The sequence below is a fragment of the Solanum tuberosum genome, unplaced genomic scaffold (genome assembly GCF_000226075.1).
Source record: "Solanum tuberosum cultivar DM 1-3 516 R44 unplaced genomic scaffold, SolTub_3.0 scf00039, whole genome shotgun sequence".
NCBI lineage: Eukaryota > Viridiplantae > Streptophyta > Magnoliopsida > Solanales > Solanaceae > Solanum > Solanum tuberosum.
The window spans coordinates 2,205,459-2,230,577 of record NW_006238968.1 but is presented as its reverse complement, the minus strand read 5'-3'; the positions used below and the strand labels follow the sequence as shown (position 1 = coordinate 2,230,577).

Genomic DNA, 25,119 nt, shown 5'->3' with positions numbered 1-25,119 from the left:
AGAATTTATGGCTGTTCAAAGTTGGCCAAAAATTCACATTTTTCCATAGCCAAAATTTCCAAAACTTTAAAATTCTTTCCAAAAATGAAAATTTCCAATTCTAAGCCTCTTCAATTATTTCACATTGCCGGATGTTACATCATTATATTCTTCTGATCAATCCAATAGAGAAGTTCTCACCTGATATCTAGAGCGAGTATCGGATCAAGAGGGTATGCAATTGCCTGGAAAGGCTCAACACTAGGTGTAATGGACATCTAAAGAAGGGTATGTGAGAAAACATTAATCGCATTATAATGATAAAAAAACATAGCTTGCAAAGTAGAGGCAGATCCAGAGACTCACTTACGAGTTCACATGAACCCAATAACTTATGTCCAGACTCTATATATGTGTTAAGAAATCTGCTAATTATCAACAAATATTTGACTGCGAACCCAGTTATTATCTTATTATCAACTTAAGGTCGTTGTAGGAACAGCGAAATTTCTAAAACCCTGGATCTGCTTATCATATAATGGTCATAAAGTAGATGTAATACCTCAATCTGTCTTCTTAGTATTCCTTCAACTTCAATTAGCATCTCCTCTCGGTTCTCCCAATCACAGACACGCTGCATACGATGAAATTAATTTCTTAACATTTTGGCAATGGACTTGTAAACAATGTTAGAAAATGAGATATTTCTAGATGTCTTTTTGTTTAATTGTTATTTTCTTAAATATTATGTTAAGTATGTAAAGGAAAGGTAGTCCTTGTTTTATGGAATATGTTTTGTAAGAAAGTCAATAGTGGTTGGATATGTATGGTCCTCTACTAACTTTGAAAGCTTATGTAGATATATGTGTGTATGCTTTCAAAAGCTGAATATGTATAAAAGTTTCTGCTGCTGAACCTTATTTTCTTCTCTAAAAGTTTCAAATCCTAACAATCTGTTGACAGTACCGACGGAACTACCGACGGTATGTAGGTCAACCCACGGACCGTAGGTGGGGGTTGTAGGTGGCGAGTTTAACTTAGTTAAAATGTTAAATCAGAGTATCTTTTTTACGGTTCACCAGGACGATTCTTCGTTCAATGTACGAGTTATAGGTAGTTTTCGTAGGTGAGTCCCAGAATTAGTGAAATTTTGAGAGTCAAAGTTGGGACCTACGGTCGGGATGTATAGTTAGTAAGTGGACCAACGGACCGTACATGGGTCACTTAATTGAACTCCAAGATGATAGTTTTCACCTATGGAGTTGTTTCCTCCATAGGGTTCCTAAAATCCCCAATTTGTAAAGTTAGATTCCCCAATCAAATTAGAGTTTTTATTCAATTGTCATGGATTCTTTTCAATGTTGATCCAATTGATTGTTTTATGTCTTCTTATTCATGAATTGAAGTAATTTGCATGTTTTAAGTTGAATCCCCCATGAACCCTGCAAGACCAATGATTTCTTAACAATGATGATATAATGTGGGTTTTGAACTATGAAAGATGAATTTATGAAGATATGCTCTTTATGAAATTGACAAAGATAATTTAAAGTTGCTTTGAGAGTAAAGAATCAATGTTGTTGTTGTTGTGAAAGGATTTCTCACATACTACTCAATACATGAATGTGAATGGGTTTTCTCCCATAAAGAATTCTTAGAGTTGAAAGGCTTTCTCAACTAAACTTTGAATCAAGATTTAGGAGCTATTCTAATAAAACCTAGCTTGGATTGGCTACATGATGTACCTTCCATGGATGATAAGACAAGTGGAGATTACCCATGTCTCTTAATGATAAGACAGGTTAAGAATAATGACTTTTCTATGGGATTTATGCTTAGCACCGAGTGGGCAAGAGGCGATTACCCATGTCCCATAAACTATGTGCCACCATAGGTTTGTCTTAGATTGACATTAGCTATTGTGGACCACTTAAGCTAGAAGTTTATGGTTCTTACCTTGGTAAGTAAGGACCTTTATTTTCATTTTGGGGTAGACACCAGATTCACTGTTATAGCTCACATGGTCTATATGTAAGTTAATTACTACTTCCCACAATAATGAACTAAGGTTACTTCTAGAAGTATTTCTCGTGTGTTGAAAGATGATTTAACTTGCATTGACCATGATCACGATCATGTTTTATAACCTTTTATCTTATGGTTGAATTTGGTCATTGCATTTCATGAAAAGTCCTTTTAGCATGATTTTAGAACTCTTATGCATTGCTATCAAACTTGGTACATTCTATGTACTAACACATACTCTTTCCTACATTGTTTTACTAATGTAGGGTCCGACACTCCTATTTCGCGACAAGCACATAGTCACACAAACTTTCAATCTAGGCCAAAAGAAGGTATTTCTTTTCAACTCTAGACTTAGATTATTACCCAAATAACTAAGGTCTAAATGGAGTGGGCCTTTAGAAGTGGTCAGGACGACACAACATGGTGTGGTTAAGCTTAAAGGCAAGGATACAACACCATTTTTAGTAAATGAACAACTATTTAAGCACTACTTTTGTAAGGATGTGGATCGATATCAAGAAGCTCTTGAGCTAAATGATGAATGATCCAAATTCGAGTCGAGATGTGACGTTAAACAAGGCACTCAAGGGGAGACAACCCGTGAATTGTTTGTAATTAAATTATCTAATTTTTCTTTTTAATTTTTCTTTTTTTTTCTTCTTATTTTCTGTTCATTTTTTGGTAGGATTTAATTTAAGTTCCAATTATTTGTAATAGTTAGAAACCAAAAAAAAGAAAAGGAATATACAGAAAGATGAGTCCCGCCAAGATCAAAACTAAGGCACTAGGTGGGAGGTAATTCACCATTTTATAACGTGTTTTGATTGATGAGCAGGAATATGAAGGCATGCCATGAAAAGGACGAGAAGCATAAAAAGGGGCAAGACAAACTAAGTTGACGGCTCGACGGCTGGTGCGTTGTGCCAGCAGTGGCGGACCCAGAATTTTCGTTCAGGGGGTTCGAAAAATAAAAGTATAAAGGTGTATATATAAGCCAACAAAACAAAATTTCAAGAAAGTAGTAGTATTTAGTTTTAGTGGCGGACCCTTGAATTTTTTTGGGTTTAAAACCACACTTTTAGCATGTTTTATAAAAAAAAAACTAAAAAAAACGTGAAAACAGAACTGAAACCTTAAAAAAATAAAACTGAAACTGAAAAAGAAAAAAATAAAACGCTAATGCAGGGATTCGAACCTTTGACATGAGGCTTAATTTTCAAGAGCCTGCTGTTGGGCTATCTCTTTCTCATTGTCATTGAAGGGGTTCAAAATATATATATCCACATAAATACAGAAAATTACCTTATATATATATACAGTGTAATATTTTGCCGAGGGGGTTCGGATGAACCCCCTGGAACCAACGTGGGTCCGTCCCTGTGTGCCAGACTCCAAAATACTGAGGCATTGGCCACACCAGATGCCAAAGTATTGAGGCGCTAGCTGGGTGCACTATAGGCGCTTCGCGCCAAGCACCAAAGTATTGAGGTGCCAAGCGGGCGCTTTGCATGCCACCGCGCCACCCTCACATCTCTCCAATTTTTTATTTTTTTCATTGGACCCACCCGAAATTTCACACCTACACCAACCCAAATTCTACCTCACTTTCTCTCAAATGTCTAACCCTACCCCCACCCCTCAAATCCAAATTCTCTAATCTCTAAAAAAATTGTTCTTCTTCCTCTCACTTTCTTCCCCAAAAATCACCAAATCCTCCATTATTTCTACCCCCAAGATTTTCAAAACCATAATTCTCTCTTCTTCAAGCACCATTCTTCGACCAGCAAAGAAAAAACTCAACACCCCACCCCACTACTACCCACCCGACCACCCCTCCCACACTCAAATATTTTTCTTCTCTTTCCTCAAACTTTCTGGGTTTTCATGGCACCTAAAGGAAAAAATGTTGGAATTCTGCTGGAAAAGAAACTGCCACAAAGCTTTTGGGCAGAAGCTGTTCATACTTCAGTGTATTTGTTAAATAGGCTGCCAACAAAAGCTGTGGATGAAAAGACTCCTACTGAGGCATGGAGTGGAATACATCCATCTGCCAAGCATCTAAAAGTTTTTGGTTCGATATGCTATTCTCATGTTCCTTCTGTCAAAAGAAGCAAACTTGAACCAAAAGGTGAATTGGGGATCTTTATTGGTTATTCATCACAAGCCAAGGGTTATAGAGTTTTCAACTTGCAAACAAAAAGTATTTCAATCCGAAGAGATGTAGTCGTGGATGAGCATGCTTATTGGAACTGGGATAAGGAGCAAATTGAGAAAGATAATGCAGTTTTTCAGAACATGAGTCCGCTGCCTGAAATCAAATCATTTGGGTCTGAAACTCTGGAAGAAGACGAAGAATCAGACAGGAAATCCTCACTTGATTCACCAATTTGGAAGACAAGGTCCCTCTCCGAGATATAAGAAAGATGTAATGTTGCAATTTCGGTACCAAATAGCTATCAAGAAGCATCAAGACATGAAGTTTGGATTGAAGCCATGAAGGAGGAGATTGTTATGATAGAAAAGAATGATACTTGGAAGTTGGTTGATAAACCCAAAAACAGAAATGTGATCGGGGTGAAGTGGGTTTATAGAACCAAACTTAATCCAGATAGCTCAGTTTGTAAATACAAAGCAAGGCTTGTTGTGAAAGGTTACGCGCAAGTTGCAGGTCTGGATTATGGGGACACGTTTGCACCTGTTGCACGACATGATACAATAAGGCTGCTATTTGCTTTGGCAGCTCAATTAAATTGGAAGTTGTATCATTTGGATGTGAAATCTGCATTCTTAAATCGACTGTTTCAGGAGGAGATATATGTTGATCAACTAGAAGGCTTTCAAGTTGCAGGAATGGAGGATAAAGTCTACCGACTTCATAAGGCATTGTATGGATTAAAGCAGGCTCCTCGAGCATGGTACAGTAAGATTGATGATCATCTCATTCATTGTGGCTTCAAGAGAAGTGAAAATGAAGCCACTTTATATGTGAAGAAGGCTAAAGGAGGAGATGTGTTTGTGGTGTCACTCTATGTTGATGATCTTCTGGTAACAGGAAGCAATAAAGCAATGGTGAATCAGTTCATGCAAGAAATGGAGACCAAGTTTGAAATGTCAGATTTGGGTGAAATGAGTTACTTTCTGGGAATGGAGATTCATCAAGCTACTGCTGGAATCTTTATTTCTCAGAGAAAATATGCATGGGATATTCTTAAAAGGTTCAAGATGGAGAGGTGCAAGTCTGTACCGACTCCACTGGTTCACAATGAAAAAATTTTGAAGTTTGAAGGAGGTGACAGGGTTGATCCAACAGTTTATAGAAGTCTGATTGGTAGTTTGCTGTATTTGACAGCAACAAGACCCGATCTCATGTTCGCGGCAAGTTTACTGTCGAGGTTTATGCAAGCTCCAAGTCAAGTTCATCTTGGTGTTGCTAAACGAACGTTGAGATATATCAAAGGAACTGCTGATTATGGTATTTGGTTTAAAAGGGAAGAGCAAGGGCAACTGATGGGTTATTCAGATAGTGATTGGGCAGGAAGCGTTGATGATATGAAAAGCACTTCTGGATATGCTTTTACACTTGGTTCAGGCATGTTCTCATGGAATTCAAAGAAGCAAGAGGTGGTAGCTCTATCTTCTGCAGAAGCAGAATACATCGCAGCTGCTGGTGCAACTAATCAGGCTTTATGGTTAAGAAAGATTCTACGTGATCTGGAGCAAAATGACATTGAAGCTACTGTCATTAAGGTTGACAACAAGTCAGCAATATCTATGGCCAAAAATCCAGTGCAACATGGTCGTAGCAAGCATATAAATGTGAAGTTTCACGCTATCAGGCAAGCAGAGAAGGATGGCGAAGTTCAGCTTGTTCATTGCAGCTCAGATCAGCAGATTGCAGACATCATGACCAAGGCTCTTCCTAAGGGGAAATTTGAAGTTCTAAGGGCTAAGTTGGGAGTATCCAAGAAAAATCTCAAGGAGGAGTGTTAGAAAATGAGATATTTCTAGATGTCTTTTTGTTTAATTGTTATTTTCTTAAATATTATGTTAAGTATGTAAAGGAAAGGTAGTCCTTGTTTTATGGAATATGTTTTGTAAGAAAGTCAATAGTGGTTGGATATGTATGGTCCTCTACTAACTTTGAAAGCTTATGTAGATATATGTGTGTATGCTTTCAAAAGCTGAATATGTATGAAAGTTTCTGCTGCTGAACCTTATTTTCTTCTCTAAAAGTTTCAAATCCTAACAAACAACACTAGAAAATACGAAATATAAACAAGAATCTTAATCAGACTAAGCAAACAGATCATGACATGAATTCTAAATGAACTGCATAAGTACCTATAACGTACCTGTAACGTGTAAAGAAGATTACAAGTTGCTTCGGGGAAGTCAGGACATAGCATCAAAGCTTTTCTATAGCCTTTTATAGCTGCTTCAGCATTGCCACTACACCGAAAATCAAAACTTTATGTATAAAAGGAACCATTTAATTTTGAAGCTTGTAAACCTTAACAACAAAACCTTGTCATGTAAGCTGAAGCCAACAACGCATGAACATCCTCCATGGTTGGTCTTATGGCAATAGCTCTCGTATAGTTGACATGGGGTTTATTCTGAGTAACTCATTAAAGCATGATATGGCTTGTGCATAATTTCGCTTAAAATTACATCAGAAAAGACGAAAACATTCATGTCTGCGGAAAAAAAAACAGATACACAAATGGCACTAGTGATCGTAAATAAGATAGTCCCTCCTAGCTATCCAAAAAAATGTACAAGAAATGCTTTGTACTGATTTGCAAATTAAACATTCTTGGGATGTAGTAACTAAATATTTACCTGTTGCACATTTATTATGCCGAGATTATTAAAAGGAGTTGAGAGCCCTGTTGAGACAGCTAAACTAGCTTTATAACATTGTGTAGCAGCACTCATCATGTTCCTAGAGTCAATATGAATAGCTCATCGAAATTACTTAGATTGGCATATATAGTCCAGAAGAGAATCGATGTTGTTAAGCAAAATCTTACCGCTCCATATAAACGTTTCCCAGATTGGATAGTATTTCTGGATGATCAGTTCGAAGAGAGAGGCATTGCTGCATGCATTCATCAGAAAAGTTGAAAAACATCATAAATGCATTGCTTCATGCATTCATCAGAAACTACTTCTTCTGTCCCGATTTATGTGACATTTTTCACTTCTGGAGATTCAAACTACGTGAAATTTGACCGACATTTTAAAATGTATCTATTCATCACATTAACATGTGAAGAATTGCAATTTATAGTACTTATCAAATGGTTTTTCAATATCAGAATTTTAGTTTTAAACTATTGAGCTGCTCTAGCTTCAACGATTAGTCAAACTGATTATCGAAAAGCAAAAAGTGTCACATAGCAGATTAACAATAAGGAAATTAAAGCAAATGACAAAGCACAAAGTTACATGATAGCAATGAATTGCTTCCTGCACTTCACCAGCATCTTTTAGAACATGACCCTAGAAGCAACATTTTTGAGATCATACAAAATTAATATAGGAAGAAAATGTTAATATATGATAGGAATTTTATGAACTAATTAAGTACCATATTGTTATATGCCTCGAAGAATTCTGCATCACGGGCAATAGCTCTCCTATAATTACGTATTACCATTTCAAGATTTCCTTGTTTATAGTATACATCAGCCAAGTAGGCTGCAAAGATAGCTCAAGACGTGAGGATTGCCCAAGACTATATAAGAGTAGGACTCAACAGAGTAAACGTGGCGTCTCACCAAAAGCCATTGCATAATCTGGTTGCGCTTGGATTGCGCGCTGGTAACACACTATGGCCTTTTGGAGCATTCCCAACTCCTGAAAAATGCAATGAAGATGCTTATCTTTGTATATCACTTGTGCAAGAACTTGTGGGCAGGGGCGGAGCTAGGAGGGCGCAAGGGGTTCATCCAAATCCCCTTCGTCTGAAACTAAATTTGTATACAAGATTAAAAATATTTTTTTATATTTTGAGCCCTCTTAGTGAAAATACTGGCTTCGTCACTTTATTGACAAAATGCAAGAGGACTTACCTTGTATACATTTCCCATGCCCAAATAATCATCTACGGAGTTAGGTTTTAATTTGACTGCTTCCTGGAGAGGATTGAACCATAAAAAGAGAGCATTACAAAGACAAATCACATAGCCTCAAGCCCTCGACTCACAACTAAACACTCCAACTTTGAAAATGCACATCTAGATCAGAAACGGAGCCATGATTAGGAGTTTGAGGGTTCTAAAAAAAGAGAAACTTAACTTTTTGTTGATAGTGAGGTTCGAACCCGTAACTCTAGCATAGAAAGCATTTCCATGTCAATCAATTTTATTAGGGGTTCACAAGTTAATGTACATATAAATATTTATTCAATTTTCTAGTACAAATACAAGATTTACGAATAAGCTACTGGGTTCATCCGAACCCATGAACCCCACCTAGCTCTGCCTCTGATCTAGATACCTCAACTTGGTTTAAGTTGACCTCGTAAACACCCCCTAGGCACTATATATGAGAATTCACATGGGAGGGCAACTTAAACCAAGTTAAAATGTGTAAATGTAGATTTTCAAAGTTGTCAGTTGACGCCAAGCTAATGTGTTTATATATGTATTATGCCAAAAACAAAGAAACAATATAGGTAGATGAAAAAGTAGACATGCAAAACACAAATACAATAAACTAAATTATATATACACACTAAGTTATAAAAGTTAAATTATTCATATTATACCTTATAGTATTTCAAGGCTTTGATAAGATCAGTTCTTTCCATAAGGACATCAAGATTAGAGTATGCATGCAATGTGCAATGGTAAATGTATGTTAAAAATAAATTAAGTGAACTTTAAAAGAAGAAGAAGAAACTCAAAAGACAGAGTAGCCAGAAAGACGAATAGTCAACCAAATAAGAACTGAAAAGTTTTTAACAATTTAAAATAAAGACAATATTTTTTTATGTTTTGCCCATAGCATTAACTGTCCATTCCAAATAATTTCTCAATTCATTAAAATTATGCGTCAACTAATATGAGTATCATAATAATATATGCATTTCATTTATTAGTTCTGCGGAGTTTATTGTGAACGAATAAAAGTGAACGGAGAGACTGCCTTCCTTGACTTGTCTTCACGAGATCAAAATAATATATCCAATATCCAAGATGCAATATAAATATTTGAGAAAAGACATCAACTCCCTAATGAACTTGTCCCGAAACGTTGAATGGACACTCAAATTATTGTGACGATTTATTACACTATTACTTAAAAGTGAATTTATGTAATAAAAGAAGTTGTAACACTTATAATTGTAGCATACTTCCTCTATTTCAAATTAATTGAATTGTTGAGATTTTTCACACCCTTTAAGAAAAGAAGATTAAGACATAAATTAGGCATAACTTCCATTTTTATCCTGTCAAATTTATGATTAAAATAACTAAAAATTAATTAATAACTAATTTCAATACTAACTAATGAAGGGTAAAATTGAAAAAACATTTTAAAAGTAGTCTTGAAAATTGAACAATTAAGTTAATTTGAAAAATGAAAAATGTCTCAACAATTCAATTAATTTGAAATTGATGGAGTAGTATATATGAGTTTTTGGAGTAGTACAAGTTTGTAATAAAAGAAGTTGTAACACTTGTAATCGTAGCATAGTATGAGTTTTTGGAGTAGTACAAGTATGTAATAGCTCGACACAATAGTTTGAGTGTGTATTCAACTTTTTAGAACAAGTTCAAGAGGGACTCGACGCGGTCAACTAATATGTTTTTTAAGTTTTTTTTTAAAAAAAACTTCTCTTTAGGAATTTTCATCCTTTTTACTCCTTCGATGACTTAAACACACTACCTTATACTATTAAAGGTGACGGGTGGCTATCATTCGAGTAACCTACGTATTGATTATGAATTTATGATATGTTGTTATAGGTTAGGACAAACTAAAATTATAAATAAAGAGTTTTTCTGTACTTATTCTCTATCAAATTTAGAAAAGAGTAAAAAAATTTGTCCGAAATATTTAGTCATACCTTGATTAAACGAGAAATTATTTTTTGAAATATGTATCTTATGGAATAATTAAATAAGAGTTTTATAGCTTTTTTATTTATTTGTTTATATATATTGTCAGTATAAAAAATTAAATTACACAATCATGTCACTTCAAAAATATCAATGAGTATGCTTCCTTAAAATGCGATACTTGTAATCTCAAAAACAAGATAAGTTATTTTCTTCAATAGCTAAAAATAATTGATAATATAAAAATTCTTATACTTAGGAGTCGTTTGGTTATCGAGATTGGATAGACAAGGATATTATAATTAACTATCTCACCTTCTATATGGGATAACTAACCTCATCATTCATACAAATTCGAGATAAAATAATCCTGCATTTTAATATGAGATTATTTTTCCTTATCACACAAACCAAATAAAGAGAAAAATGATTAAATATACATCTAAGCTATCACTTTATGAATTAAAACACACATCAAAGCTGACTAGACCAAATATATAGGTTCCCTTTTCTTACCTAAAGTATTACCAAGTACTCAACTAGATGTATTTTAATACCTGAATAATAATAGTTCATGTAAAAAAAAAAAAGACAACAACTAATGGTTAAGCTATCAAACTCACAAAAAAATAATATTATTTTTGACCATTTAGTCTTAACTTAAAACTCTTTCGAATTTTATATTTAATTGACCTATACTCATCCTACCTTTTTATTTCCTTCAATGGGCACTTACAATTCTATATAAATGGTTCTCCTATACTACCATAAACCTCTTCAACTTCTCCTATTTTATTTTCCTTTCTTATCTCTTCCATATTATATAGGTTCTAAAACTCCCCTTCCATAATATCCCCTTCTCTTATTTTCATCTTCCCCAATTTGTATTTTATTTTAAGTCGTCAAGACTCTACTAGACATTGCTCATGATTCTTTTTGCTAAGGCATATTGGTTCTACTTTGATTCTTGATGTTTGGTATCCATGTCTCCGATAATTAGTGAAGTCCTTCTTTCCGGTTTCACCATAAACTCAACTCTTCGTCGTGGTACACATTTAGTCCAATCCTTCTCTGTGTCCTTCCTTTATTGGTTCTACATGTTCTCATGAAAAAAAGTTTCTACCTTTATTCTGATTCGCGTTGCGTAGGGCCATTAGAACATCATTGATAACTTTTCCCTAGTCACGCCATCATCTTTTTTCCCTATAATTGGAACTACAATTGATTCAGATTTGCATCACATAGAATCCACTAAATGTAGTTTAACCATTTGGTCCGGAATAAATTAGTCCAACTAATCCATTAGAGGTGATTTAACAATCTGTTATTCAGAATCCACAAACTCAAGGTACTAATTCAGATTTGCATCGTGTAAGATTTATTAAAAGGTTCTTTGACCATCTGTCATCCTGAATCCACAAGCCTGACCAATCCAGATTCACGTTATGTATGGCCTTTTAAAAGCCGGACCAATCCACATTCACATCACATAGGACCCAATAAAAGTGATTCAACCATCCAAACAAAATTAGCCTACCGACTCTACTAATTCAGATTGGCGCCACGTAGGGTCCAATAAAGAGGTTGCCTTGTTCCAACACCATCAATTAATTCTATAGAATTATGGCTTCTTTTACTTCAGGATCAAGTCAAGAAGATCTTCAACAAGTAATAGATCAAAGAAAAAGAAAAAGAATGATATCAAATAGAGAATCAGCAAGAAGATCAAGAATGAGGAAGCAAAAACTTTCTGATGATTTAACATCTCAAGTAAATCAATTTAAGGAACAAAACAATCAAATTGCAACAAATATAAACATGATGACACATCTTTTCTTAAATGTGGAAGCAGAAAACTCAATTCTTAGAGCTCAATTGGTTGAGTTAAACCAAAGGCTACAATCTTTAAATGAAATCATAAGTTGCACAAACTCTAGTCGGAGCCTCGAAAAATGCACTAGTACTTTTGGAGGATCTGACATTCACCCAACGACAATATGTTTACAGAGTCCGAGCAACATAGCTATTAATTATCATCATGAACTAGATGATTTCTTGAACCCTTGGAATTTGCTCAATGTGAATCAATCTATTATGGCTTCTCCTGATTCCTTCATGTACTGATGAGTGATGATGAATTGGTCATTTTGTAACAAAAATATTAATGTAAAATGTTTGTGGTTCAAAATAAATAAATGGTTGATAATTATTAGTTTCCTTTTTGGCTTGTCTCTTGTGTTATTTTAAAGAGATAATGCAAGTTCAATTATTGTGTGTTTGTGTCACACACTTCTCTATTTGTATTTTTTTTGGTTTAATGTCTATTTTCAATGTTGTTGGGATGTACCATTACCATATTGGCAATAATTTCTTTTTTAAAAAAAAATAGTTTTTCTAGCTAGTTTGCGCACACTTTAATTATTGTATTAGGTATCTATTACTTTTCACCATCACAAACACCGAATAATTCCATCCAAACTTGAGCAAATGAAAAATAAGCACTTTATATTTTTGTCTTTGTGAAAATTTGTCCCGTGCTGTCTAATTATCTCTCCTCAATATATTTCTTTGATCTACTTCTACCTCTTTTAGACTCTCTATTTTCGATCTCTCATACCTCCTCACTGAGGCATCTAAGCATTTCCTCTTTACATGTCTGAACCATCTCAACCTCATTTCCTTTTCTTGTCCACCATGGAGGCCACTTTCACTTGCCACGAATATCCTCATTTATAATTTTATCTCTCATAATATGTCTATATATCCACCTCAGCATCCTCATTTCCACCACTGACACTTTCATTTTCTGGTTGGACATAATTAGTTTATAGCTTGATATTAGGATTTATGACTTATTGGTATGATTCGATTTGAGCCTTGGGATGCCCAGACATGGTTTTAGATCAGTTTGGAATTGAAATATTATTGGTGCATAGCATATGGTGCACTCGCAATAATATGAATTTTAGGCTTATTAATACATCGATAACCTTTTAACCTTTTGAACTTTTCAAGTGAATTTCATTTAGACCTTCAAATTATGGTTTGTTTTAATTGAGTACTTGAACATCTGATAAAGTGTTTCTATTTGACACTTTCAGTTTAATGTTTTGAAAAACTTTTGTATATGTTCTCAAGTACTCATTATGTAAATAAATTAATCACTTAAAATATATCGCTTGTTTTAATCATACAAGCATATTCCAATTGAGGTTGATGTGTATAATTAAAATAGTTGTCATTTATGTAGTAAACTTAACTACATAATAAACACTTGAGGACATGTACAAATTCATTTTACTGAAATTTGAATCAAAATTGTCTAACATAAATATTTTATCATGTACTTAGATGTTTAGTTGAAATCTGTAATAGTTCAAGTGTCTAGATAAAATTTACTCGCAAAATTGATTGATGGCTTTTATTTATTTATAAACCCTTTAATTAATTGAAGGGTTGAAAACCTCTTGGACCTTCTGAAAAAGGATTACACATAAAATATGGCTGAGTATAGGGTTAAATCATTGGCAAAATATTTTTAAAAAAATGGAGACAATACAACAAAGTGACACTAGACCTAACTATTTCTAGATAGGAGATAATATGGTGAGTGACACAATTTTTAAAAGGGAATAATCCAAAGTTTCAAATTTTTTATTTTCTTTTAGCATAAGCACCCCTAGACTATAACCGAAATCTCAGAGATACACATCATTAACTAAACTAAGGTCTTATTACCCCTGAAACTCTTTTTTTGTAATTTTATATACCTTTTGACTTACGTGAAACACTATGTGACTCCACGTAATTGAGCCGCATGGGATATGTTTGGATGCCACATAAGCCAAAAAGGTGTACTAAAATTACAAAAAAAAAATGGATTTGGGGGGTGGGGGTGGGGGAGTGGTAGGATCTTAGTTTAGTTAAAGTGTGTTTCTGAGATTTCGGTCATAATCTAGGAGGTGCTTTGATTATCTCTTTCTTTTATAAATGAATCAATGGGTTGTACTCAAGAAACTTGCAAATTTTGAATTAGATGACCTCATGAACCTCTCAACAAAAACTATATAGTAGTATATATAATGTAGTGTGTCATCCATCATCCACTTGAAGAAAATGATGGCTCAGTCTATGCAGCATCATTATGGTACCTTTCCTATTAATTTGACATATTTTATTTTATAATAAGGATCAAATTTATAGCTTAAGGGGATGTCTCCCATTTAAATATATGCAAGTTGTTGAAAATCATGACTTAAAGTTTAGTGATATTGATAGGAGTCTCTTATATAATAAGTGTGTTCAAATTTACTATCACTATTTAGATTATTTTCCTCCTCTTCCCTATTTCCCTCTAATTTATTATATTAATAAAAAGGTTTGAGAAGGCTAACAAATTCTAAGAGACAATAATTGAGGACAACCATGATGTATAATGTATGTACACAATCAAAATTAACAACCTAGCAAATAATTTTGTCTAATGAGAATAATTAATAAGCATGGTTAATTGTCTCTTTCAAAGCTATGTTGCATATATATACGTTTTTCTATCCGGTGTCTGATATCCGTATTGGAGGGACGCTCCCTAACAAAGACGACTCCGTATCCAGGAAGACTCAAATCTGAGACCTCCTATTAAGAATGAAAGAGTCCTTACCACACCACCACAACCTTGTTGGTACATATACAAGTTATTATACACATGGGTATTTTAACCTTCAAAAGTTATAGAAAAGTTATAAGTATCTCTCTATTCTTAATTAGAAAATTTGTATTTAATGATATCATTTTAATATGCAATAGAGTGACTTTCCTAGATGAACTCGATTAGTCGGGTTTCCAAAGCAGATATCAGATATGTATATATAAGTTATTATACATATTAACTTTATTATCCTCCCCACCCACCCAACAACATTGCGGGGTAAACCCTTAACCTCCATGCCTTGATCATCCTACCCCTATCACCCTCGAGGCCTCATTCTCCACCCACTGTCACTTTTATAGTATTTTGTTAGATTATATATAAATATTCTTGAAATAATTTTAAATTTATTTATTTACCAAACACTAAAAAATATGTTAAAAACCTACATATTTTTCAAAAATTACTTTCCATGAAAATAATTCCCTTCATACCATGAGAGTGTACTCAATATATCTTCTCATCCGTGTTTTCATTTTTTTTTTCTCTTATTATTTTAATATCTTTGGTGGAAGGATTTGGTTGGTCTTTGGTTGGAAAATGGAGACTTTTAAAATTAAAGTTGTTAAGATCATCTTAGTTTGTTTTAGAATATTATATTGATAATGACATTATTAATTTATTGAAAAGGATGTTAAGTATAATTAAAATAAAATTTATGATATCAAAAGTAGGTCTTGGTTATCGCTTGAGATATCAATTAACATATGAATTATTGAGTAGAGTAGTTGAATACCTTTTTTTTTAAATAACAAAGGAATCCAAAAATGCTATTCTTTGTTGTGTGCATAAGATAAATTTTCATTCAGTATAATAATCCGTAAATTATATATGTGAAAGAAATCATAGTAGATAAATTCATATAATAAATTCGATCAAAATAATATGTAGAAAGCAAATTCGTGTAACAATTTAATCGGAAAAACATATAGAAAATTTTGAACTTGAAACTCTAAAAAATAGTTGAATACCTTATAACTCCAACTTGTATGTGATTGTGATGTACATGCACTGAATCATGTGATTATTTTTTAAGACTAATTAAAGAAGTCTTACATATGCAAGTCCATTAGAAAAATATATTCTTGTGAGGCTTTTTAAATTTATTTATTGCAATTTCTTTTTTCTATCACCTTAAAATACAATTAATGATTCCTAATAAAAATATAATTATTTAAAGATCAATCTGTTTTCACCAGAATAAAGCAAAGAATGGAGGTAGGCCCTCACATTTAATTTGTTTAATTAACTTAATCAGTATTTTAGAACAATGACACAACTTACACAGCCTGTGACTGTGGACTATTATTTGAGTCCGGAGCCAAAAGGACAAAAAAAATTGTCAAAAATTCTAAAAGGGCACATCAAATTTTTTTAAAACTAAAAGGGCAAAATCGCTCCTGACGAAGCGATTTCCCTCTGACACAATGACGAAAAATCGCTTCCCTTTTAGAATTTTTGTAATTTATTTTTTTTATTAAAAATCGCTGCCACAGCAGCGATTTCGTAAAAAAAAATAAAAAAAATCGCTGTTGTAAGTCAGAATATTTTTTTTCCTTACACATCGCTGCAGGGGTAGCGTTTTTCATGCCTGGTGCTATTATTTTCATGTCTATTGTTAATTATTAATAATATAAAAATGATAAACAAGACGGACAGTATACTCAATAAAATTGTTGAAGCATGAGAAAAATTGAATTATATATCATAAATAATAATAAAAGAATATTAAATTAAGAATTTTTTATTTTTTTTTTAAATTCTTAACTAAAATCAAGAAAAAAATATTTTTTTTTTGAGAAAATCGCTACCTTGGCAGCGATCTTAGCAGCGATTTTTATTTTTTTTAACATACGACAACTTTTGTCAGAAGAAAATCGCTCCTGAAAATCATACGACAACTTTTGTCAGAGATTTTGGTTAAGAATTTAAAAAAAAAAAAGTTTTTTTCTGCTCAAGGAAAAAACACTGTCTTATATATAGAGCTTTAATGATATCCCAATAGGTTGGAGGTTGTATCGGTTTTCAATGAAAAAAAATACTACAACTTCATGTGGAGGTGTCAATGACAAGAGGGTTTTTGTCCAACTTAAGCATAGTTAGTTGTCAAGCAGGCTAATTTTATTAGGTAGTTCCTGAATTTGTTTGTTCCTTTAGATTTTTATCTTATTTTCATTGGGAGTTTACTTAGCACCGACAGTATTTTGAGATGGAGGCTCTCCTGTTAGTAGAGATCGGGTCTCTAGTAAATCACCAATGGTATCGGGAAGCTTAGTTAGGTCACTGAAATTGTTGCTCAAGTTGAGGAATCTCAACATTTGTCAAATTTCCAAATGAATGGGAAAGCCCATAGTTCATTAAAGTGCAAATATATCTAAATGAGAAAATTAATTAACTTACATAGGTATAGTTTGAATTAATTATCGCTTTCAGCTTAATTTTAGCTATAATTACGTGCGCCTCTCTCCTCTCTCGCGTCTCTCCTAGCTTATACATGTGCAAATACAAATTATACAAATACAATTATACATATACATATATAATTATATGACAAATATACAAATGCAATCACCTCTCTTGCTCGTCTCTCTCCTCCCTCTCCCAATCTTGCTCGCTAGATTTACAAATACATATGTATATCCGTTACATATATACAATTATCTGATAGGTATACATATACAATTCAACAAATATACATATACAACTCGCTCGCCACTCTCATTCCTCTAACATGTAGCTATGTATCGTAATTAGCAAACTATAGTTATGAATAGGGGTGTGCAAAAACCGATTTAACCAATAAACCGAACCGAAAAAACACTATTGGTTTATTGATATTGGGTTATTGGGCTAACGGTTTTTAAACGGTTTTGCAAATTTTTTTATTGGGTTATTGGTTCGGTTTCCGGTTTTATAATTTTTGTTAATGGTTAAACTAATAACCCAATAAGACTATACTAAATTTACTAGTCTTATTGTTAATGGTTAAACGATTGTTACTTTCACACTTTTTGTTAATGGTTAAACGATTGTTACTTTCACACTTTTTGTTAATGGTTAAACGATTGTTACTTTCACACTTTTTGTTAATGGTTAAACGATTGTTACTTTCACACTTTTTCCTTTGAATGTGTCTAGTGTCTAAACTTGCAAGAAAATGATTGTTACTTTTATGATTATTACTTTCATGCCAAATGCTGGAAAAATCATATGGTTTATTTGAAAATTTTCTTATTGTGTTTATAATATATATGAGTATTTTCTTATTGGTTAAACCAAAAACCGAATCGTTAAGTACCATAAACCGATAAGAAATATGTTATTGGTTTGGTTATCGGTTTGACGTATTTACAAACCGAAAACCGATAAACCGAACCAATAACACCTAAAACCGAACCGAACCGACCGATGCGCACCCCTAGTTATGAAGCATAATTAAAAATTATTTTAGTGGCTATTTGCGAAAGTTTCCCCTTCTAAATCATGCCAAATTTTCTTATTTATCCATTGGGCTAAAAATGAAAATCCATGTAAGATGGGCCCAAAAAAATCTTAACAAAATTTCAATTTTCCACCCAATGGAATCAACAATCAAAATTATGTCTTCTTCATCTGAAATTGTGTTTCCCGCCTCTACTGAAAACCCTAACAGCAGCAAATGGCGATTCACATGGGAAGCTCAATCTCACACTTCAACTCTCCGATTAATCCTTTTCAATTCAAATATCAAATCTTGTACCGAAATCACTGTCAATTTATCTGTGGAGAAATCTCTGCTCACTGTCTGTTTCGTCGAAGGGGATTCAGTTCGGGTACCAGTTCCTCGGGTTTTAATTGACCCGGAAGCTCCGGTTCATTGCAGAGTATTTGATGATCATGTTGAAGTTAAGCTTTCTCTTCTTCTTCCTGTTGATCATCCGCTCATTTCAGGATTGGATTTATCGGAACCGGAGGAGGAAAAACCGGACTCAGATACTTTCTTTCCGTTCTCGGTGAATTATGGTTAGTCAGAAATGTTTTTTTAAAATTGATTAGTTTCGGTTTTATATTTGCGAATTTGGATGTTAGCTCATTATTTAGCTATTGTTACTCTTCACTGCTGTATTTCCTTTTTCATAACTAGTTTCATTTGCTGCACCTGAGCCAGTTCTACACTCCCCATACCTCACTTGTGGTATTACACTGGGTAAGGTCTTTTGGAAACAACCTATCTGCCTCCATGAGTTAGGAGTAAGGTTTGGGTGCACTCTATCATCATGAGACCCCAATTGTGGTTACATTGGGTAAGGTCTTTTGGAAACAACCTGTCTGCCTGAGTTAGGATTAAGGTTTGAGTACACTCTATCATCACGAGACCCCAATTGTGGTATTACACTGGTATGTTGTAGTTGATGATGTTAGTGGTGCTTGGCTGATACATTGGGATACATCTAAAGGAATCTTACCATTTTACAACTTATGATTATGATATTGTATACTTTTCATAGTCCATAGATTAGTACTCAAGTATTTTTTTTGTTGCACCAAAGGGTGTGATAGTTTGGTGATTTCTTCTCTTCTGCATCTCTTAGATACTATTTTAATGTATCCCTAACCAGAGGCAAATCTAGAATTTGAATTCTATGGGCTCAATTTTAAGATTATTAGCATTGCACTCATTATATTTTTAAAGTTATGGGTTCATATCTACCATGTATTGCAATTTTAGTAAATTTTTGCACATAAGTTTATGTTCCATGTAAAAGCTATGTGTTGAATTGAACCTATAACTATATTGCTACATACTCCTCTGTCCCCAAAGTACTAGAGTGCAATAACTAATTATTAATTTTTTTTCTTGATCTTCATGAAAGTCCACCTACGGTTGTCAATATGCAGAAGATAGAGCAGGACTTTTCCCTTTTTGTGTGGTGGATGGGTGGGGAAGACAAATTTGAAAATTTTCCATGGGATTAAACAGTTCATAATATTTATGTATAAAGCTTGTCAAGAATTCACTTTTGTATGCTTGTGAGGTATTCCAACAAGTAGCAAGACTCAAACTGCAGGATTTGATCAACATAACATGTTATGTCTGTTGAATCACTTTAGGGAGTGTAAAATACAACTTTAAAGTTCTAAAACACGTGTTAACTACTTGTCAAAAGAATGTGAAAGACTTGATTCTCTTGTGATACCAAGTCTAAAGAAAAAGGAATAGACAGTAATGCAGAAACTGTCATCTCCTTTGATGTGTTTATGTATTCCATCATTGAGGGACTGGTGATTTGTAATGCAGAAACTGCCATGTCATCTTGCTTTGATTTTATGTTTTTGGCAAACAGTTATGATCACTGCTTAACGTACTCTATGAGTCTACCCTTATTTGCATTCTGACACTTGTAGAACTTCTTGTTCATTTATTTTATTTCACTCTTATTAATTCTGCTTTGTTGGATTAGAAATAAAGAAATTATCTGCTATGGAGGAAGTTCATTTTTACTGCAGAAGTTGCTCAACTAAGTTAACCAAGGGTATCAGGTAGGGCTTTTCTTTCTCTCAGTCGGGCAGGAAATGCCGTTATTTATTTTACATGACTGCCATTGCATGTCTCTAAATATTTATTTTTAACAGATTATTTAATGAGATGCCATCAGTCGACTGGCAAGATGTTGCAGACAATTGGTTTGGGACATGTTGTTGCTCGTTTGGTGGTATAAGTGAACAGCTAGTCATGCAATTTGCAAAGTCATATTCTTGTACAACTGGTGTTTGCCTTATAACTGGCGCATCTGTTATCATATGCAAAGAGGACCTCGTCGGCTGTGAATTTCCTGAGTTGAAAGGGGACCAAACTTATGATTCTCAGGTGAATTCAGCCAAGGTGACTTCTTTAAGACCTTGTCCTGAGGAAGAAAATAATGGGGTGAAACCAAACAATGAAGTTGTTAAAATGATGATTGATGGTGATAGTTCAACATGCATACCTTCAAAGTTGAAGGATGAAGACAAAATGAAGTCATTGGCTGGAATTTCTTCCGAGGCAAACTGTGACACTAAAAGCCATAATACTGGCTGTTGTACTAATAATCTTAGTGAGAGCTTTTCAAAGGAGAAAGAATATGAACTGAATACTGAACTCTTAGATAAGCAGAAAATATTTCTTAAAGGCTGCCTTGGGGATGCTTTTATGTTGAGACATTCCAATCTTTCCAAAGACGTCAAGTGGATTGAATTTCTCTGTCCAAAATGTTCATCTCTTATTGGAGCATATCCTTGCTCCAGTGATAAAGCACCATTAGATGATGGAGTTCGACTATACAAATTTAACATATCTACTTGTTTGCCTGTTCGTGGATTGAATGATCTATTTAGGTAACCATCTATCATTCCCCCCTTAGATTTAGTTTATCTTGTAGTGTATTCTCTTATATTTTTCTTCTAAACTCAAACTTCTTTCCCAACTTGTGGTTCTTGAAACCATATGGAACCTGTAAATAGGAATTTTTGTTAAATAGATGTGTCCTTTTGTTATATGTTTCTTGCCCAATAACATTTCATGGAGTTGATGTCTTTCTATCTCTCTTTAGAAAGCTGAAAACTAGATGAGAATGGTAACTTTGTCAATGGCGCAGTAATTGCTAAATAGTTTTCTAGTGCCATAAGTTAGATGTTGGCCTATCTGAGAGTCGAACAAGTTATTCCCTGATAGAGAGACATTCTCAGGATAGAGCTTATTTCCTCTTGTCTTTCATGTATTTCCACTACTGATGTGCTATGCATAAGGAAGATATCTGACAAAGTAAAAGATAATCTCTATAGAGCATTTTTGGGACCAACAATGTCATGTAAGATTGAATGTTGGGCCTTTAAGTCCCAAAATATTCTAAGACAAGTGTTGTAGTAGTTTTGATGTTAAGATGAATGCATGTAGGTTAAAAGTTTACAAGATTTAAAATGATCACATCCAATGTTACTGCAAGTAGTGCACATAAAGGATATTATAGCCACATCACACGTAGATATTCAAATGTGCCAATCTGGGTGTGGGCACTTGATTATTCAGGTGTTAAAGGAGACTTATCAGATTTGACATTACATGAGGGATACAATTTCTGAGAAGCAATACAAACTTAACCAAGTTCAGAAGGCAAATGATCCAAATCAGTGATGCAATTAGTTTGGATCACGTTTAGTTGTTTCATATTACATCTGGTGTTTATCACGAGTTCCTAGTTAAAAGACTATACGTCAGTGTATTGGAATGAAATATGCCCAAATAGAGTGGAATGGATATCGAAAAATTCCATACATTCAACTCCAACTAGTTTGAACTTGAGGACAATTGATTGATTGATTTTGATTTCGTGATGTATTAATAAACTCACTGTGTGATTCCAGGGAGTATACTTTGGAAAGGATGTTTTCACGTCAATTGCTTGAAGCTGCACAAGACGAACTAACATTTCGGACCGTTGTCAGAGATATACACACCAAACGTGCACTTTCACAAATTGTTCTCCTTAACCCAAATGCATGGTGCTACAGTGGGTATTGCATGCATAACATGGAACCAGTAACCAAGATTAATATGTACCCCGTTGTCAAGCTATTGTTCTCTGCAAACATCAATGACACGGAACTTGAACCCAGGTGATTGTCTCTCTACTCTAGCTGTCCTTTTCTTCTGTCATTTGATGCCATCTACATGTATGTATAGGTTATCTTCCTCTATCTCTGCCTTAATGCTGGGCAGGGGAACATAAGAGGAAGCTGTGGGGGGAGGTTGGTGTTCAAAGATACGTACTTTTATGTGCGCCAACTAAGTTTCAAGAACTGTACTAAAAGTCTATAAGTAGTTGCCATATTGAAGTAAGTTGGCATGAACAACAACAACGTATCTAGTCTTGTGAAGATAGAGAGATTGTTCCCTATAGACCCTCGGTTCAAGTAAAACATGTCAAAATAATCAAGTATGTAAAGCAAATACAGTAGTGAAGAATCTAAAGAAGAGAACAATAAGTTGGCACGAAATACTAAATTATTGTCTTCCTGAGATGATTTTGAAAAAGGTATACTGTTGTCATGCATTTTAAATAGCATCAGATAGTTGCTACCAATTTGAAAAGAAATCGTTTTTGAACACTCCAAGATGTAGTTTTCATTAGAAATCCAACCGAAGGTTATCTAGATAAATCTTGTAGGACTTGTTGAAACTTGAAAGTAAGACAATGATTTGTTATTACTTTAACATTATCATTTGCTGCATGTTCCTGGCCACTTTCTTCTCTTATTTCAATTGTGCATTTCATATCAATGAGTCCCATTACAATCCATTTCAAAAGCTCATAACTCATTGGCTGAATCAAACTTTATGCAGGAACGTAGAAGAATGGGTGGCCAAAAACCAAGCTGATGAAGTTTTCATGTTGCCATCTCAAGTGAAGGAACTAATTACAAATTTGGAGATGGCAAATACTATGTTGCCACCTTCACATATGCTGTTACAGGGTTTCTCTATGTCATCCTTGAAGAGATAAAGGGTTAGTCGTTTCAATCTCACTCGAAAGATCCTTGTGTTCACTCATTCAAAATTATTGAGGATCAACATTCATCATATGTACAGTACACATTCTAACATGTTTACAAGCATGTTGATATCACTAGTTGAACATGTTAACGTTCTAGCATGACAAATTGAGATGTGAATGTATATTAATTAACCATGGTTTTAAGTCATCGCAGTGTATGCATAAACGTATGATACATACACTAAAGTGGTGTACACACCATGTGAGTTTTTCTTTTTTCATTGTAGCAATGGCGACAAGTTGCTATTATTGGATTCTCTTAGCAAAGTTTTTTGTTCCTGAAATAACAGTAAAGCCCTTTTACAAGTCAAATATATCTGCCATAGATTTTATTCTATCTTTTTATGAGAGGTCAAAGCTGAAAAGTATTGGCTTATGGAATGGGGAATATTACTAGCATTTGTTATCATTGCACTTCAAAGGTAGTGCCAAAAAATGAGTAATCCATCTTGTCACAAATCCTCCATCTAATTCCAAACAAAACTGTGTAGTTCTTTCAGTCTCACAATTTGGAAAGGATTGTTTTTATTTGCAGTGAAACCTTTAGTCTAATTAGCACCAAAAGAAAACAATTTAAGTGAATTAAGGAACCCTATATCATGCTTATAAATAATACTATTAAAAAGGATGAAAGTAGGAGGCAATCCAATGCAGAGGGGCAGAGATAATGGATCATAACCCCCCTAAACTCTAAATTAGTTTCATACTTAAATTATGCTTAGGTTATAGGGGTGTTTAAAATCGAATTGAAATCGATAACCCAAATAAAAAAAAGTTATTGATTTATCAGTATTGGGTTATTGGTTTAGTGGTTTTGATTTTTTTTTCTTATCGGGTTATTGGTTCTTAACGGTTTGAGATTTTTTCTTAACGGGTTAGATAACCCGATAGTAAATTAAATAATTATATTTAAACCATTTTGTATATAAAGTCCTTGACTTAGAGTTTGGTTTCTTAATTTTATTTCTGGTTGTCTCAAACACTTCATTATTCTACAATGTAAAAATGTTTGCTTTTGAGCAAGATGTAACTTGTGAACTTATGTGCATGGTTCATTTAGTTTGTCACCTTGTTTCTAAGTGATTTTCAATGTTTTTTTTGTCAAATCTTAACGGTTAAACCGATAATCGAACCGATAACGATCAAAAACCGATAAATCAATAACTGATAAGCCAATATTTTAATGGTTCGATAACAGTTTAGCATCTCTACAAACCGATAACCAATAAGCAAAATCGATAAACTTCAAAACCGAACCGATCGATACACATCCCTATTAGGTTTAGGTTATGTTGAAAAATAATTCAGATATAAACTAAATAAATAATGTCAAGTTGAGAACGTCTCAAGGTATTATGCTTTTCTTCTGTCTATAAAGAAGAACGTGATTTTATTTATCAAGATTGTGGCTACAATTTTGTTATCTCCTTAATTCTTCTCTCTGGAGTTTTCTTGAGATTTAAGGATCGTTAATAGCTTATTTCTCGAACGTAGAATGATTTAGGCTCCTTCCATGATTCGAGGATCATTAATAACATATTTCTCAAATGTTGGATGATTAAGACCTCTTTGTAATGTATTTGATCGCTAGGAACGTCTGACAATAGTTTTTTGAAAGACAATATTTGATGCTTTGATCTCTCTATGAGTATATCATGAGTTTATGAGATATTCAAGAAGTCTCCTCAATGAAATGTGTATTCCTTTTTTATAGGTATGAGCTAAAATTTAGGGTGAAGTAGCTTTCATAAAACTTGAGCGG

The 25,119-nt window shown here is 33.8% G+C and overlaps 2 protein-coding genes and 1 pseudogene across 2 annotated transcripts; 2 read left to right on the top strand and 1 right to left on the bottom strand.

Annotated features, from left to right (window-relative positions):
- The window catches only part of LOC102594743 (probable UDP-N-acetylglucosamine--peptide N-acetylglucosaminyltransferase SEC), a 16,774-nt pseudogene extending 6,354 nt beyond the window's left edge, over positions 1-10,420 (bottom strand).
- Positions 10,421-10,839: 419 nt separating this feature from the next.
- On the top strand, positions 10,840-12,422 carry LOC102594411 (bZIP transcription factor 53-like). The gene has a single exon (XM_006343324.2). It carries the CDS (start codon positions 11,703-11,705, stop codon positions 12,201-12,203), a length of 501 nt encoding a protein of 166 aa, XP_006343386.1. The 5' UTR covers positions 10,840-11,702; the 3' UTR covers positions 12,204-12,422.
- A 5,964-nt stretch (positions 12,423-18,386) lies between these two features.
- Positions 18,387-23,669, top strand: LOC102582264 (uncharacterized). The gene is made up of 5 exons (XM_006343367.1): positions 18,387-18,789; positions 20,229-20,307; positions 20,401-21,141; positions 22,168-22,419; positions 23,147-23,669. The coding sequence occupies exons 1-5, from the start codon at positions 18,387-18,389 to the stop codon at positions 23,304-23,306; spliced, it is 1,635 nt and encodes a 544-aa protein (XP_006343429.1). The 3' UTR covers positions 23,307-23,669.
- The last annotated feature ends 1,450 nt before the right edge of the window (positions 23,670-25,119 follow it).

Coding starts and splice junctions, on each gene's coding strand:
- LOC102594411 (XM_006343324.2), top strand. CDS start 11,703: ATGGCTTCTTTTACTTCAGGATCAAGTCAAGAAGATCTTCAACAAGTA.
- LOC102582264 (XM_006343367.1), top strand. CDS start 18,387: ATGTCTTCTTCATCTGAAATTGTGTTTCCCGCCTCTACTGAAAACCCT. Junction 18,790..20,228: donor TCCGTTCTCGGTGAATTATG/GTTAGTCAGAAA, acceptor TTGTTGGATTAG/AAATAAAGAAATTATCTGCT. Junction 22,420..23,146: donor GACACGGAACTTGAACCCAG/GTGATTGTCTCT, acceptor AACTTTATGCAG/GAACGTAGAAGAATGGGTGG.